At 40.8% G+C, this 15,588-nt stretch overlaps 1 protein-coding gene and 1 long non-coding RNA gene across 3 annotated transcripts in view; one reads left to right on the top strand and one right to left on the bottom strand.

Moving 5' to 3' along the window:
* ITGA6 (integrin subunit alpha 6) overlaps positions 1 to 14,847 on the top strand; it is a 78,041-nt gene extending 63,194 nt beyond the window's left edge. The window contains exons 21-26 of one of the 2 annotated variants that reach the window (XM_047085750.1): positions 351 to 449; positions 550 to 660; positions 760 to 858; positions 7,208 to 7,333; positions 10,516 to 10,645; positions 12,766 to 12,853. In XM_047085750.1, the coding sequence (XP_046941706.1) occupies positions 351 to 449; positions 550 to 660; positions 760 to 858; positions 7,208 to 7,333; positions 10,516 to 10,623 (543 nt within the window). In that variant the 3' untranslated portion in view covers positions 10,624 to 10,645; positions 12,766 to 12,853. Of the gene's footprint in view, positions 1 to 350; positions 450 to 549; positions 661 to 759; positions 859 to 7,207; positions 7,334 to 10,515; positions 10,646 to 12,765 lie in introns of both variants that reach the window. The other variant, XM_047085749.1, reaches the window with a different exon arrangement.
* LOC124516430 (uncharacterized) lies at positions 12,166 to 13,662 on the bottom strand. The gene is made up of 2 exons (XR_006963045.1): positions 13,575 to 13,662; positions 12,166 to 12,873 (listed from the first exon to the last, which is right to left on the bottom strand). It is a non-coding gene; the product is annotated as an uncharacterized LOC124516430 (long non-coding RNA).
* Positions 14,848 to 15,588: the final 741 nt, after the last annotated feature.

Raw genomic sequence — 15,588 nt, 5'->3', positions numbered from 1 at the left:
TACATTAGTTACTGAGCTGGGTGCTAAAGATAAAGCAATGAAATCTGATGCCTGAACTCAGGGTACTCAGTCTGGTGAGGAGACAGAAGAGCATAGAAAGCCTCTTTTTCTTTGCCTGAGTTTTGAAGTCAGAGTGGGAATAAATGACCTTAGTCAATAAACTTGCAATGAGATCGGAACATTTGTGGATTTTACACTTAAATTATTTCTGTGCCTTTGAAGACAGGAGACGGGCAGATGTTAATTGCTGATTACGTGAATTTGGCGTTATTTGGGAGGGAGGGCTCAAGGGTTTGTATGCTAGGGACAAAGAATCACATTAAGTAGAACTGGTTTGGATATAATTTCAGGAGTCTCACAACTCAAGAAGGAAACGGGAAATTGCTGAAAAACAGACAGATGATGGCAGAAAATTTTCTTTATTTGCTGAAAGAAAATATCAGACCCTCGTAAGTATTTTTTCAAGAGCCGGGACTGTTTGACAGATGGTGGCGGGAAGGTCTTCCCTGTACTGTTGGATTTTAACTGCCCCTCTTATGTCCTGTCCAGAATTGCAGCATGAACGTGAACTGTGTGAACATAAGCTGTCCGCTGCGAGGGCTGGACAGCAAGGCCTCTGTTGTCCTTCGCTCGAGGTTATGGAACAGCACGTTTCTAGAGGTTTGGTCCTGCCGTGAGGCTGTCCCCTGCAAGTCATTTGCTGTTTCTTAGGACATCTCTCACTTTCTTAATGCATTTGCTGACTTTGTCTCCAAACAGGAATATTCCAAAATGAACTACTTGGACATTCTCGTCCGGGCTTCCATTGATGTTGCTGCCGCTGCTGAGAATATCAAACTGCCACACGCAGGCACTCAGGTGAGAGGTCCCCCTGTCTTGCCTGAACTTGGAGAAAATCACTCTGTCTCTGCCCTGTGCCCCAGCCTGAGGACATGCTACCGTGGCACTCATTTCGCTCACAGCACCGTGACCCCTCCTTTAGAAGTCAGATGATGCGTTAAGGTGCTGCCACCCCAAGCTGTATTTTAATAGAATCATTGGAAAAAGAAGTACCTCTGGGGTCATCTAGTTCTGCAGTGCACGTGGCAGATTGGAGAGCTATTAGCCCTGTGAAAGAATGGGTGCACCTCCCACCTCTGTAGAAACCCCAAGTCTTAGACCATCCCTGATGCCGTAGTCATCGCTGGGAGTGTCCCCGCTGATGGTCACCACCACTTTATGGAGCAGCTCATGGCACATGTGGCCAGCTGCAGTTATTGGAAAAGATCTCTTTACATGTGAATCCGGAGGTGAATCTTATAAAATCGGTCCCTGGTTATGCACCTTGGCACAAGTCCCAAATGAGCCCTCTCTCTTAGCCACGTAGCAGCCTTTGGAATAACTGAAGGAAACGGAGATGCCCCTTGGACATGCCTTTCCTTCCGTTCAGAGCGAAGCATCCACCTCTTCAGTTACCCGTCATGCCAGGCCCTCTCCTCCTGGGCTGGCACTGGCCCGGCAGTGTGACTCCCACATGGGCAGAGTGTGGACCTGCTGTCTGCCTGGTTCGCCTCACCCTGAGGCCCCGAACTCCAGACACCTCGGCCCCACGCTTCTGTCAGCCTACAACTTGGTCTTGTGGTGAACATGGGAGACTGTGTTTGCACTTCTAGCGGCTACGGTTTGTGTTCTGCTGAAACTTCCCGGTGTTTTCAAAAGAATGTGCCGTCAAGCTATAGCTCCCATATCCTGTCCTTGAGCAATTTTTAAAAATCTAAATGTATACCTTTTAATATTTTTTAACGTTTATTTATTTTTGAGAGACAGAAGCAGAGTGCAAGTGGGTTAGGGGCAGAGAGAGAGGGAGACACAGAGTCTAAAGCCGGCTGTAGGCTCTGAGCTGTTAGCACAGAGCCTGACACGGGGCTCAAACCTACCAAGTGCAAGATCGTGACCTGAGCCGAAGTCAGAAGCTTAACTGACGGAGCCCCCCAGACGCCCCTAAATGCGTGCCTTTGCTTCACGGGACTGGGAGCAGTGGCTTCGGGAGCACACTGGAAAGGGTTCCTTGTGGGGGTCTGTAGTCCACAGGGGCTTCTGTCATGCTCTCAAGATACAGTGACTGCATGTCATAGACCAGGATGTTTTACAAGAGACTGGAGAAGAAGATTGTGACTTACCGTTCTTAAACTGATCTACTGATGTGCCTATAGACGTGTTTTGGCTTCAGTCCTTTGAGCCAGCAGTGAGCTCTCCTGAGCACTCGTTTCTGAATACAGTGATTTTTAGCTGTTAAAACCTATCATCCAAACTAGAAAACATTTGTCTTTTTGTCTGGGGCAAATGCTAAACTGGGCAGGATGCTGGGACAAGGGATATAAATTAGGATTGTCCTAGGCTCACAAGGACATACGTCACCCTGGCCTTAGATTATCTTTGCATGTTATTCCAGCCCACCTTTCTGCCTCTTATCAATAAGGCATCATAGAGGACGGTCAGCGGAGCCATAACCTTCCTGAGAAGCCCTTCTCTACCCTCTCTGACTGGAGGCAGCTGCGATAGCTTGCTAGAACTTTAAATCAGTAAGCCTGAGGGGCACCTGGGTGGCTCAGTTGGTAAGCGCCTGCCTTTTGGTTTCGGCTCAGGTCATGAACTGCTGGTTTGGGAGTTCGAGCACTGCCGTGGGCTCTGTGCTGACAGTGCAGAGACTGCTTGGGAATCTCGCTCCTCTCTCTCCATCCCACTCCTGCTTGTGTGCACTCTCTCTCAAAATTAAAATAAACACTTAAAAAAAACAACAGTAACCCTGAGAATCACTGAGTTTTTAGAGCTGGAAAAAGAAGAAGCGCTTTAGAGGGGATGGATAAACATCATAAAGCATTAATAAAATGTCTACAATTTACTAGACATTTTACCTATGTACAGTCATTTAAACCTCAGAAGAATGACAAGGTAGACTTACCCATTTTACCTAAAAGGAAGCAGGCACAGTTGGGATCCTGAGTTGAAACCTATAAGTCTCTGGTTTCAGGGCTCCTATTCTTTGACTCTGTAACGCCTGCTTCCCAGTAAGTCTCCAGATGTCAGATTCCCATGAGAAAACAATCCAAGGAAGGTTGTCTCTCCCTCAGGTCACAGGACCGCCATGTGACGTGAGACCAGACCTTGGGCTCACAGGCCCCCATCAAGTGCTCTTGTTTTCTGGAAGATGATGGGACTAGGGTGCTGGTACCCAGTCTAGTGGCTGGGTCACAAGTGAAAGTGAGGTTCTCTGGGACATTTCATGTAAGGGCTTGGAGAACTCGTGCATGCTAATGGGAAGTGGAGTCTGCTGTGACCCTCCTTGGTTATTTAATAATGGGTGGATTTGTGAATGTATTACGGTTTTGTATCTAGAGTGCATTTCTTTTGAAAATGGAGACATTTTCTTATCTCTCGTCTTCTGGTACCTCTTCTATTGACTCTGATTTCTGAGATACAGCAGCTCAGATATCCATCTACATGTTTCTTCAGTATTTTCTTTAGTATTTAGGTGTACTTTTCCTGGGCCTAAAGATGTGAGCTTAATTCAGGTGTCAGGATGCCGTTCTCTTTATTCCCTCACTTATTGTGGGTTTCAGTTTCATCTTTATCTTAGTCCATCTGTCCTTTCTAGCCTGAGATCATTTTTCTTTGGAGATAGAAGCAAAGGAGGTTGAGTAATTCAGTCTTGTCTTTTGGTCTTCATATTAAAACTTCTCCTTGCTTTCACTCTAGTCCTGGCTAGAAGGAAAGAAAAGGAAGAAAAACAAAAAAACAAAAAACACCTTTTAGTTTCCTTATAACCCAACCAATTTTAAGAGTGTTCTGTTTGCTTCTCAATACATTTTAGCACATTGTTATAATAAAGTCAGAGAGCTGGTCACCTAATTGAACCAGATAAAGTGGTTACATTTTAGCATCAATTAAATCCATCCAGTTAACAAGTACTTATTGTGCACACACACTACGTGCCTTCCCTGAACAAATGCTAGAGAAGCAAAGCTGAGTAAGATACAGTGTTGACTGTTAAGAATTTCATGGTCTAGGGGACTGTGAACCAGGAGATAATTGTTGAATTAAGTCAAGGAAGGAAGAGATTGTTTATTGGTTGTATTTATATATCCCCCACTTCATTCCTAAGGAAATTGGGAAAGAGTATCTGCTTCCTCATTGCCGAAAATAGGTAAAAGGCATATCATTCTTCAGGGGAATGTGATTTTCTTCTTTTGGCTTTAAATTCAGAGAATATGAGATCTGGATCCTTTTACAAGATGGGTTTCTGGGGGCGCCTGGGTGGCGCAGTCGGTTAAGCGTCCGACTTCAGCCAGGTCACGATCTCGCGGTCCGTGAGTTCGAGCCCCGCGTCAGGCTCTGGGCTGATGGCTCGGAGCCTGGAGCCTGTTTCCGATCCTGTGTCTCCCTCTCTCTCTGCCCCTCCCCCGTTCATGCTCTGTCTCTCTCTGTCCCAAAAATAAATAAAAAACGTTGAAAAAAAATTAAAAAAATAATTAAAAAAATAAAAAAAAGATGGGTTTCTGATATGAGGAACGCGCATGAAAGGTGATGATGTCTTTAATAAAGAGTTTTGTGAAAGATATGAAAATCCCTTCATGTGATTTCTTACATTGATGTTCTAAGAATAGAGAGTACTATGTCAGAGAGTGATTCAGGGGAACCATTCTGGCAGTGAGCAGGCAAATGGGGTCTAAGCACTGCTCACTCATGATGGAATTTAATGCGTCAGCAGAGCTCAAGCCTCATCTTCACATGCATATGTGAAATGTGCAAACGCCTAGATTTTAAAGAACAACCCCCCCCCCAAATGTTTTTGGAGTTGGAGTAATTCCCACTCCCCTTAACCTGTCACTGTCCATCAATAATAGCTGCTGTGGCAAGATCTGACCAGGCTTTCCAGAGCTCTGGAGGTCACAGCTCACTTCTGGTCTCCCCTTCCCCAGTTCTGAGGTCAGCTCCCCCTTGATTCCCAGTCCCAGCTGGAGAATGACTGTCTTAAAAACAAAACAAAATTTAGGTGAAAGTTTATGGAAAAAACAAAATCTTGCTGACTCGCCTCTCTCACCTTCCTGGACTGCAGTGTGGCCTTACACACAGCCTGGGTTTGCAGAGCACATCTGCCCTTTAGAAGTGTAGCCCTGCTCCTGGCTTCAGTCTTCAGTCTTCGACGCTGAGTTGTTTCACAGTTTCTGAAAGGCTCCAAAATCTGGTTTGAATGGTAGTCAGACTCGGGGCTAGACCTCTCAGCAGGATGTACACTACACCCCCACCAAATCAAAAATTACCTTGTTCAGCTCTTATACTGTTGGACTGCTGCCATTTATAGGAGTGGTTTCCCCTATTATCAGCCATTTAAAAGGCACTCTGATACACAGTGCGATTGTGGGGCTGGGTCCCCTGCCACGGACCAGTCTCCACTCTCCATTTCCAGATTTATCAGAACTTATTCTTAAAAATGAGGATGGTCCTTCCAGGTTGTCATCTGGCCACCAAGTAAATGAGATCAGCATAGGCTAATTTTGTTTGTTTGTTTTGGTTTAGAGTAGGCAGGCTTACCAGTCACATCGAGTACGCTATTTCATCACTGGTCTCTCACCATTCTTTCTTCCCACTAAATGGATACGCCTGTGTTAGACCCAGTAATCAGGGGTGGTTTTAGCTTACAGCTGGGATGCCTTTCTGAAGGGGGATGGAAGGTAGGGAGGATTGAACAAAGGGGCCCGCCACCCCCACAGTTGTCTGGCAGTTTGAGAGATACCTCACTGAGAGCATAACAGGAAACACAGTAGCTGGGAGAGGTGTCAGAGTTGGTGTAACAGGCTGAAAACAGACTTCTTTCCTCTTAAATGTTCAAAGAAAAGCAATTCTCTTGCTTTAAAGTATATTCTGTAAATGAGGCTGAGAAGCTACTTTCTATTATAAGTAGAAAGAGAGGTATTTTAGTGAAGAGGTTTTCTTTTAAAAAGAGAATCACGTAAGTTTGGAAGCACAATGTAGACAGACATAGAAGCACTTTTAGGCAGCATCAGGAATTCGATACTAATACAGAGTACTTGACTGAAAACACTTCTCAGAAGCCAAGTACTCACACTTTTTCTTTACCCTTCACCTTACATTCTTGTAATTCAGAAATATCAGAAACCCAACTGGAAGCTCTCTAATCCGTTTACAAAATCCTGTTTGTAGCTATCACCAGGTCTTTTACGTGCTTGGGAAAATAGTCTCCTGGTTTCACAGAAATCCACCTGAATCCTAAACGCACATAACTGAGTTGTTGCAAATTGCTGTAAGCAACTTCTTCGGTTTCTGAATAGACACTATTTCTGTTTCATTGGTATTTGCCAGCTATCAAATGGTTAGAGTTTAGGCTTCTCACCAGCTGCAGCTTACAGCTCTAAGCCCTCTAAGAACAAATCCAGGGCTTACTTTGTCCAAATATATTATTGTAGAACACACGTACAAGGCCATTGCAGGAAACCTTACTGTGTATTAGGGTCCTTAGTTGGACATCCTATCGAAAAGTTAAAATGGTATCAGCAATGCAGCTCCATCCCTGTTTCCATATTTCACATCATCTTTAAAATCTGAGTGAGGAATGGAGTGCCTGGATGGCTCAGTCACTTAAGTGTCCAACTCTTGATTTTGGCTCAGGTCATAATCTCAAGGTTCATGAGCTCAAGCCCCGCATCAGGTTCCGTGCTGACGGTGTGGAGCCTGCTTGGGATTCTCTCTCTTCGTCTCTCTCAGTCCCTCCCCTGCTCATTCTCTCAAAATAAATATATAAACATTTTTTTAATCTGAGGAATATAGGCTAATTATGGCCTATATTAGCCATTTTGGGTCCTTCTATTTCCATTAGTGAAAATGAAGAGAAGGTGATCATTCTCAAAAAGATACCAGATTATACAGATGAAACAAGATTGGCTGTGTATTGATGAGTGTTGAAACTTTGTGATGAAGGTTTATTATACAATTTTCTCTACTTTGATTCAATATAAAGGTTTTAAAAAGAGGGGTTAGCAAAAAAAAAAAACTTTGTCAAAACACAGTCCAGCATTTTCCAGGCTCTGAGAAAAGATCTCGCATCAATTAGATCAAAGGCATCGCAATTAGGCTGTATTCAAAATGTGTCTGGAACAGAATTAGAACTATGAACCCCACTTACAGTGGTGCTTGCTTTTGTGCCCCATAGGTTCGTGTGACTGTGTTTCCCTCAAAGACCGTAGCTCAATATTCAGGAGTACCCTGGTGGATCATCCTAGTGGCTATACTTGCTGGGATTTTGATGCTTGCTCTCTTAGTGTTTTTACTCTGGAAGGTAAGTCCTGGCTGGCATTTGAGTTTTAATGTTTTTTGAAAACAGTGAATTTACACTGATAGTCTGTACATTTCTTTGTAATGCTTCCCTTTCCCCAACATTTTATTATAAAGCTTTGCCAACATAGAGCAAACTTGAGAATTTTACAGTGAAACCTGTATATCTACCAAGCACCTTAGATTTAAAGGTATGTCATTTGTACATTATGAGGAGCTTCCTAAATAAAAAAAATCTTGGTGCTTTTCACATAATTTAGCTGTTCGGAAAGTAACAATTTAAAAGTTTTACTACTTCAGCGTTTTCTTCATCTTAAATTAGGAATCTAAGCCAAATTGTTGGATATCCCATTAACCTGAATGTGTATCCTTGTTAATTTCAACTTCTGTGAATAAACGGGGCTTACTTACAGTTGCAGCCAGATTAGAAATAGAAAAGCATGAAATTGGGGTACCTGGGTGGCTCAGTTAGTTAAGCATCCGACACTGGATTTCAGCTCAGGTCATGATCTCACAGTTCGTGAGACAGAGCCCCGTGTCAGGCTCAGCACCTTCAGAGCAGGTCTTGGGATTCTCTCTCTCCCTCTCTCTCTCAAAATAAATAAATAAACATTAAAAACATGCAATTAATAACTCCATTGCAAGGGAGTCCTCATAGCCTCTATCAAACATGAGGAAGATCTGGGTTTAATTTGATGTTCTTCATGAGAATTTGGTCCCGCAAATAAAGTTTAGTATCTTCCCCTTGATTTCTGCCAGTAAATAGACTACATTACAAAAATATGTGTGTGGGATGGATGCATACTTTCGTTGCCAAAGATTATGACCTATAGATTTTGGATGATTCTAAGTGAGTAAAGGAGGCTCATAGTCCCTTATCGACAATTACAAATTGCAAAAAAACTCTGAAAATTTGTAACGACTTATTTGGGAACAAGACGACATGTGAAGAGAGGCAGTATATACCCTTTATCCTTTATTTAGCAGTTCTGTGAAACTAATGTCTGGATTACAGTGGCATTATGTATGCAGCATGTTACTTTTCTAAGATGCCAAAATTTCTGGATTTCCAGAAAAATTCTGGTCCACAGGATTATGGTTATGAACCTCTACCAACAATCTCCAGGACCAAACCATCTATATCCTTCCCTTGGATCCAAGTATAATTGACAAGGAGTCAGGATATTGTCACTTTCAAATATTGGACATTTTTGTTTTATTTTTCCAAGTAACTTCCTTTTCCTAGTGTGAGATAACTTTCTGGTGTCCTCCAAATGTGTGATTGAAGCTTCATAATTGTTCATGCCAAGACTCCTCCTTGAATTGGACATTAGCCAATCCTACCTCTGATGTTCACTTTAGGCAGTAGGTTTCTCTGGTCAGCACAGCCAGCCACAGGAGATGCTCTGGAAGCTATTTTGGTATCAAAAACTGAATTTGAGGTTTGATATCTGAGGATGGCCTTCGTGTACTCTTGGGAGGAGGTCACAAAGACCGTCTTTTTCAGAGCAGGTCTTATTGGCAGTCTTTAATGAGGGTGAGACATAGCAGTGGGTTGAGAGTTAAGAAACCCAAGCTATATAATTTTAGGCAAATCATTTCATCTCCCCAGGGCACTGGTTTGTTTTAGCTCTTTAGTACGTACATTGGACTGTGTGATCTCATGGGTTGTTTGTAGCTCTAAAGTATCCAGAACTCAAAAGTGCAACTCAGACAACCTCTATGTCCCCTCCATGAAGATCATTTTTATTACTTTACGGATACTCTTCTTTCTGAAAGTGAACTATTTGTTTTTATGTGTTAAAATCCTAGAACTGGAGGGCCGGAGAGGACTCTGATTCAGTGGCCTTTAAAGTGAGTTTTGCACATCCACATAGGTGCCAAGATGAAGTGAGGCAGGGGAGTTAGTGCAAATATCCCCACTTCAACCAGAGTAGTTCTGATATCTGCTTTAAATTCCAGGATATTACATAGGGTTTTGTTGGAAGGTAAAGACAAAAAGTCCTTGAGGCTGGTCCAGTCGCTTTAATTGTGCCAACAACGATGCTCATGCCTGTGGATATTAAGAATGTTGCCAAACTGCAGGCAGGACCAGGACTTTGGGTTCCTGGCTCATTCCTTCTCCCCACCCTGTTGCCTGGCATGTGTGACTGAAAGTTGGCTGGGTGTGTTCACTGTGTATTAAATGGAGAGAGTCACAAGTAAACACCAGGATAGAGAGTTTAGATCCGTGCTGCCCATAAAACGCCCCGTGATAATGGAAGTGTTCTGCAGCTGCACTATGCAGTGTGTAGTCATGAGACACAGGTGACTACCGAGCACTTGGAATGTGGCTGGTGCGACGGAGGTATTTTTCATTTAAATTTGAATACTCTCATGTACTTAGTAGTTAGCATGCTATACAAAACAGACCTAGATTTTTACTTTCATGAGTTGCCAGGCTAGGAAGCACAGTTTTCCAGGAGGGCAGGTTTATTTGACCAAGCTATGTTTCAAAGGGCAGTTCCATAGCCTTATGAACAAGTAGACCAAAGAATTTCTCCATCATTGAATGAAGGAAATTATAGTAGAAAGTGGAATTACACTTCTGTGTTCATTTAGAGTGACTTAACCTGAAGAACATAGGTTCCTACCACTTAAGGGTTTCATAGTGGTTCAGAATTTGGGAAAATGACAGCAATCATTCTTTCATGATGGTAAATTCAAATTTATATTGTGATTTACCCACAAATCCAAAGGCTTCAAGTAGATGGCATTTGTTCCATACAAGTTACTGTGAGAGGCAGAAAAATGCAGCATCTTTTTTTATTTGGATTTGTGCTAAATTTTAGAGAACTTCCTTAACCTTTGTCTAAGTAAAACGCAAAAGTCAGTCTTTTGCCTGTTTTAGAGTTCATATTCGTAACCGTTACAATGATTTTTGTCCTCAGGATTTCTGTTACAAATACAAAAATCAGCTGAGTAATGTCATCTAAGTATCTGACCAGAGACCCATGAGAATCGAGTTGGTTTGGTTGCTGTCCGTGTAACATAGTGCGGTGGCTGTCCACTTTTGGCTGATCCATCATGGTCTCTTTGTAAATAAACAAGCTATAAATAGAAAACAGGTTAACATCTGAGATTTGCTTTTGTTTAGCTCTTATATACAAAACTGTAAAACTGACTAAATACCTTGCTTCCTTATAGTGTGGTTTCTTCAAGAGAAATAAGAAAGATCATTATGATGCCACATATCACAAGGCTGAGATCCATGCTCAGCCATCTGATAAAGAGAGGCTTACTTCTGATGCATAGTATTGATCTACTTCTGTAATTGGTAATTGATCAATGTTTTTTAATTGCTAGCTGTGGGACGTGCTATGGTTGTGGTGGCTAACTTTAAGAGCAACAGCTTGCTGTGTGTGTCCCATTAACAGATGTTTCCAAATGTCCACACTGGCTTGCCTTGCTTGGATTTATTCTATTTCACTTGAAAGCTCAGGGTTTTTTTATTTTTTAGAAATGCACAAAGAATCTTTTGTTGCAGGTGAGTTATTCTGTGTTGTTGTCAAACATCACCCACAGCAATGAAGAAGATTGTAATCTATGTACACACAAAAGGAGGCATTAGCCCTCCACAGTAGCCCAGTTTGCCATGTGTTGTCAATCCAGTACCTAGCATCCCACTTGGAATTTCAAAGATGAATAAGAAATCGTGACCGGTTTCTTGTCCATTTTGGAATTTCCCAGAGATAGAAGCTTGTGTTGACTGCCTAATTAACCTGTTGCATGTTGGAAACGTGTTTCTCCTGAAGAGAAGGCTTTCTCACTGTCTTTTTTGATCTTGCTATAAAGTGATGGGGGAAGGCTTGGAATGCTTTTATTGTTGCTCAGAAATTGTTTTATGCTAGCTAAGCATGCAACTTCCTTTTCCTGCTTATCTACTACAGGTCAAAGACCATTACAACAAACTATGACTGTTGTTGACATGGTGGACATGATGGCCAGTTTCAGAAGATGGTTCTATACTAAAGTGACCTTCATTATGCAAAATTCTAATATAAAAATGCTCTGGACAGTTACTATTTCAATGTTGTTGTAATGGAGTTTGATCTTGTTTCATGTTCCTAGAGATTTTATTCAACTTTGGTTCTTGGTTGATTTTAAGTTCATGTATTTTGCTTCTCTTGTGTGTAGATCCATGGAAACAGGAATTGGTGATAATTCCTTTTTCCATTTCTCTGGGCATGAGAGGATAGACTCCATAATCCCTTTCCATGGCATTGTCATGATGAACCCCAGCATTTCCATTTCAGTTTTACATACCACCCTTGATTTCCTCCTTTGTCTAAATGAGCCACATTTTGTAACTGATAGGTATTTTGGCTTTTTGCACAGAATAATTATGGAGTCCAATGTAGAAATGGCCTTAGAACAAAATGTCTTGGTCAGTTTTTCCTATTGATTTAGTGATGCCTGGATATAATTTTACTTTGCCCTGTGACCTTTTATAACATCTAAATGTTCCATTCCTGTTACGTGATACAAATTGACCCTTCCAACTGTCTTCCTCATCTTCCCTCTATCTGCATTTTTAAATTGAAAACAACATCTGTTTCATTAAACGTATATTTTATTCATTTTAAAAATTCAGTTTGAGTAAAAAACTTCCTAATATGTTCTCAATAAAAATCTACTTTCGATTAGATTGAATATTTTTTAAAAAATGAATAAAATATATATTAATAATTTAAGTGTTAAATTTCCTTTGCCAAAAAAATCAGGGGTGCTCGGAAATTCAATGTAGTGCTACTGTCCTCAAGTTCTTTGTGGTACACAATTGATTTTATTACAGGACACAGTTACTACATGATTTATTAATGAAACAGCTTAATTTATAAGCACAACAGGAAATCCAGGCAGTGTAAATTGCCTGGTAGCTAATGAGAGATATGTGCTGAGCCTTGGAGGAGAGAAGATTCTTAAATTGGCCCATTTGAACACTGGCATATTTAAGTAGTAATTTGTAAAATATTTGTGATCTGATTCCATTTTGTTAGTGGGAAAGGGGTATGAATAATCTTTGGTTTATGGCCTTTATTAGAATATCATTTTTTAAAGACCAATCTTTTTAACCTGAAAATTAGATCTTTAACATATAATATTGTGATTATAAAAAATGGAAGCATTTTTCCATAACTCTTAAGTTTGTTAGTAGAGACACAATGGAAAAACGGACTTTTCTTCCAATGTTACAGCTGTCTTCTCTTCTGTTTATCCCCACTGCTGGTATGTCTTTTGGACCTACTAGTTCCTTCTTAAAAGAAACCATCTTTATTTTTTCCCCTTCATCCAAAGGTAGGCGTAGCTGAACAGAAAGCTTAGACATTCCCATTTTGTGCATTTGCTTTTCTTGAGATACTTAGTTTGTTTCTGTTTCTCTTTCCCCTTCGTCAGTGCGGATTCTTTAAACGCTCTAGGTACGATGATAGCGTTCCCCGATACCATGCTGTGAGGATCCGGAAGGAAGAGCGGGAGATCAAAGATGAAAAATATAATGATAACCTTGAAAAAAAACAGTGGATCACAAGGTGGAATGAAAATGAAAGCTACTCTTAAAGGGGGCCAGAAAAAGCTTCACAGTTCCCAAACTGCACCCTCCCCCTCCCAACTCAAATCGAAACGGACTTAAAAGGCTGCTCCATCCCTGGAATATTAACTTCAGACAGACTACACACAGTACGAACTGAGCAGTTTCAACTGTGGACGTGGTCATGTAGCCTGAGGCTCCGGTTTTGCACAGCCAAATTTAAGACTGTTGGAATGGATTTTTCTTTCACTGCCTTAATTTAACTTTCCGGGTTGCCTTTGTTGTTTTGGTGTGGCTGACTTACACGTGCCGGGACAGGGACCGCCGGGTGGCGCTCACGTGACATCTTCCCGCTTAGCCTAGCTGAAGAGGGCTCCCCGTCTCGGCGCTAACAGACTGGTCCTAACCTGGCGCTGCCTCTGCACACATTGTTCCTTCCCATAGGACTCGAGAACTCGCAAGTTAACTGTCCCTCATCACAAGACTATGCCGTCGGGGGAGTTGTATTTCGATTTAAAGTGCTATTCTTAAATGTGCAATAGGTGATGTTGCCATCCTGCCATTTTTTCCCATTTCCTAGATGTGTGAATACTCACACTAGATAACATACAGGTTTCATGCTTCCTTTTCACTAAAACACACAGGTGCAACAGACTTGAATGCTAGTTATACTTACTTGTATATGGTATTTATTTTTTCTTCTTTATAAACCATTTTGTCATTGGCAGGCCAAAGATTCTCTTCCAGTTGGATTAAACCATCAGAATTAGAACCTGGATTGTCACTGGTTTGGATTTACTGCAAAACAACAACAACATTCCTTATAAAGTTCCTACTGCATCTCCCTTCATGACAGCCCTCACACGCCTTCCTCCAGACCCAAAATGTTTAAGAAATAGGAATTAACCATAGAGGTTTAATCCTTACCACACAGTGGATATTTCTGAGTTTGGAGCCCTGTGTGATGTGTCCTGCATTTTGTGCTGTAACTTTCAGGAACCCTTGGAAATAATGTGTTCGTTTGCTGAACTTCAGTGCAGTTTAGTCCTTACTGCAAGTATTGTATAATCAGGACTTGAAAGAAATGGTGGGTGCCTCTGGCAGATCCAGACTGATCCAGTGTGAGACTACTGAGTATCTGATACCGAAAGTCAGAACATCATGGCTTTTAAGTTTTTAAATGTTGGAAACAGTGAGTCAATGTTCTGTCTTTAACTTTGTTTCCTCCCCTAATCTGTATTCCCCCAAATTACTTTGGGACTGCACTAACCACAATTTTAAATGGCTTAATTATAAGAATGAAGTGGCATTTTTATACATTCAACAGAGATTGAATAGATAGTAAAGCTGAATTTAAAAAAATTTCAAAATGTTATATGGGGAATAATAGCAAGCAGGTGCTAATTTGTTTGCATATAGTATAAGCAGTGTCTCAATCTTTCAAAAGAACAAAATACAGCTATATGTGCCATTTTTGCTGTGGAGCTTTTTTTTTTTTCTTTTCAGAAATCGTATGCCCTTAAGATACTCTTGTTGTACTTTGGGATTTTCATTCACAAAGACAGTTTTACAAATGATACTTTGTTTACAAAAATTTCTCTAAAATCGGTCATACCAGTGTCTGAAATCTCAATTTCTTCCTTAGGTAACTTGTAACCTAATGCACTGTCTTTCTAGGTTGCTAAGAAGCTGGTATTTTGAGTGTTACAGACCTTTGTTATTAAAAAAAATGAATAAAAGGGAGGGAGGAGGTGGAAGGGTGGTTCAACAACAATGAAACAAGAATGTAGTGGTGTATATTGTTAAAAATGTCATCTCAAGTCAAGTCACTGGTCTGTTTGCATTTGATACATTTTAATACTAACTAGCACTGTAAAATTATTTCATGATTAGAAAATACCTGTGGATATTTGTATAAAAGTGTGAAATAAATTTTTTATGAAAGTGTTCATTGCTTAGTAACACCACATTATATATGTGAAACAAACTCTAAAATTATAACCTGAATTGCTTTTTTTTATTCCATGGAGCCAAACTGAAGTATTTGAGGTTTTTATTTTATATGATTGAAGGTTTTCTTTTTTTCCTTTGGGCTCTACTGTTCAGTTGATGTCAAAAGAAAATGATCTTAAAGATGGTTTATTCAAGATGCCTACAAATTGAGAGATGTCGTTTAGCAATGATACCATGGAATGAAGAGTAAAAGTTCTTAGGGCAAAGTTGCTTTCTTCTTAGAAGGTATTTTGGATGAGATATGTGTCATTACCAATCACCAAGGACTGATCTGGCAGAATTGACCAGTCTGAAAATATTTTCTTCACCAAAGGATTTTGTTTAGATTTAAGCAATTTTATGAACCTTTTCTAGCTGGTTTATCACAATCTAATAAATAAAAATAAGGCATGTATGTAGTGCTCAGATAACACAGCATGCACTGGCCTGAATAATTTTCCAATGCAAAATATACTGTCTAGTAAATTAATAGTTTTCTATTTGGTATTATATAGTGAATTGTAGTCTTAGTTCTCTGAAGATCAGACAGGTATTACCACCCAAAGAAATGTGGTAGTTTTTAATGACAGACCAGTGGCTGTGAACCTCTTATTCACAGTCCCAAGGATCCGCCCAGGTTAATTACTACAGTGTGTAATCACTCAGAGTGTCAGTAGCTGTCGCCTGGCTAGGGTGAT

The sequence above is a fragment of the Lynx rufus genome, unplaced genomic scaffold (genome assembly GCF_022079265.1).
Source record: "Lynx rufus isolate CCGP_SWC_20201006 ecotype Redwood Valley unplaced genomic scaffold, mLynRuf1.p SCAF_2, whole genome shotgun sequence".
NCBI classification, from domain to species: domain Eukaryota; kingdom Metazoa; phylum Chordata; class Mammalia; order Carnivora; family Felidae; genus Lynx; species Lynx rufus.
Note: the sequence above shows the minus strand (reverse complement) of the source record. Positions and strands in the feature narration are given on the sequence as shown.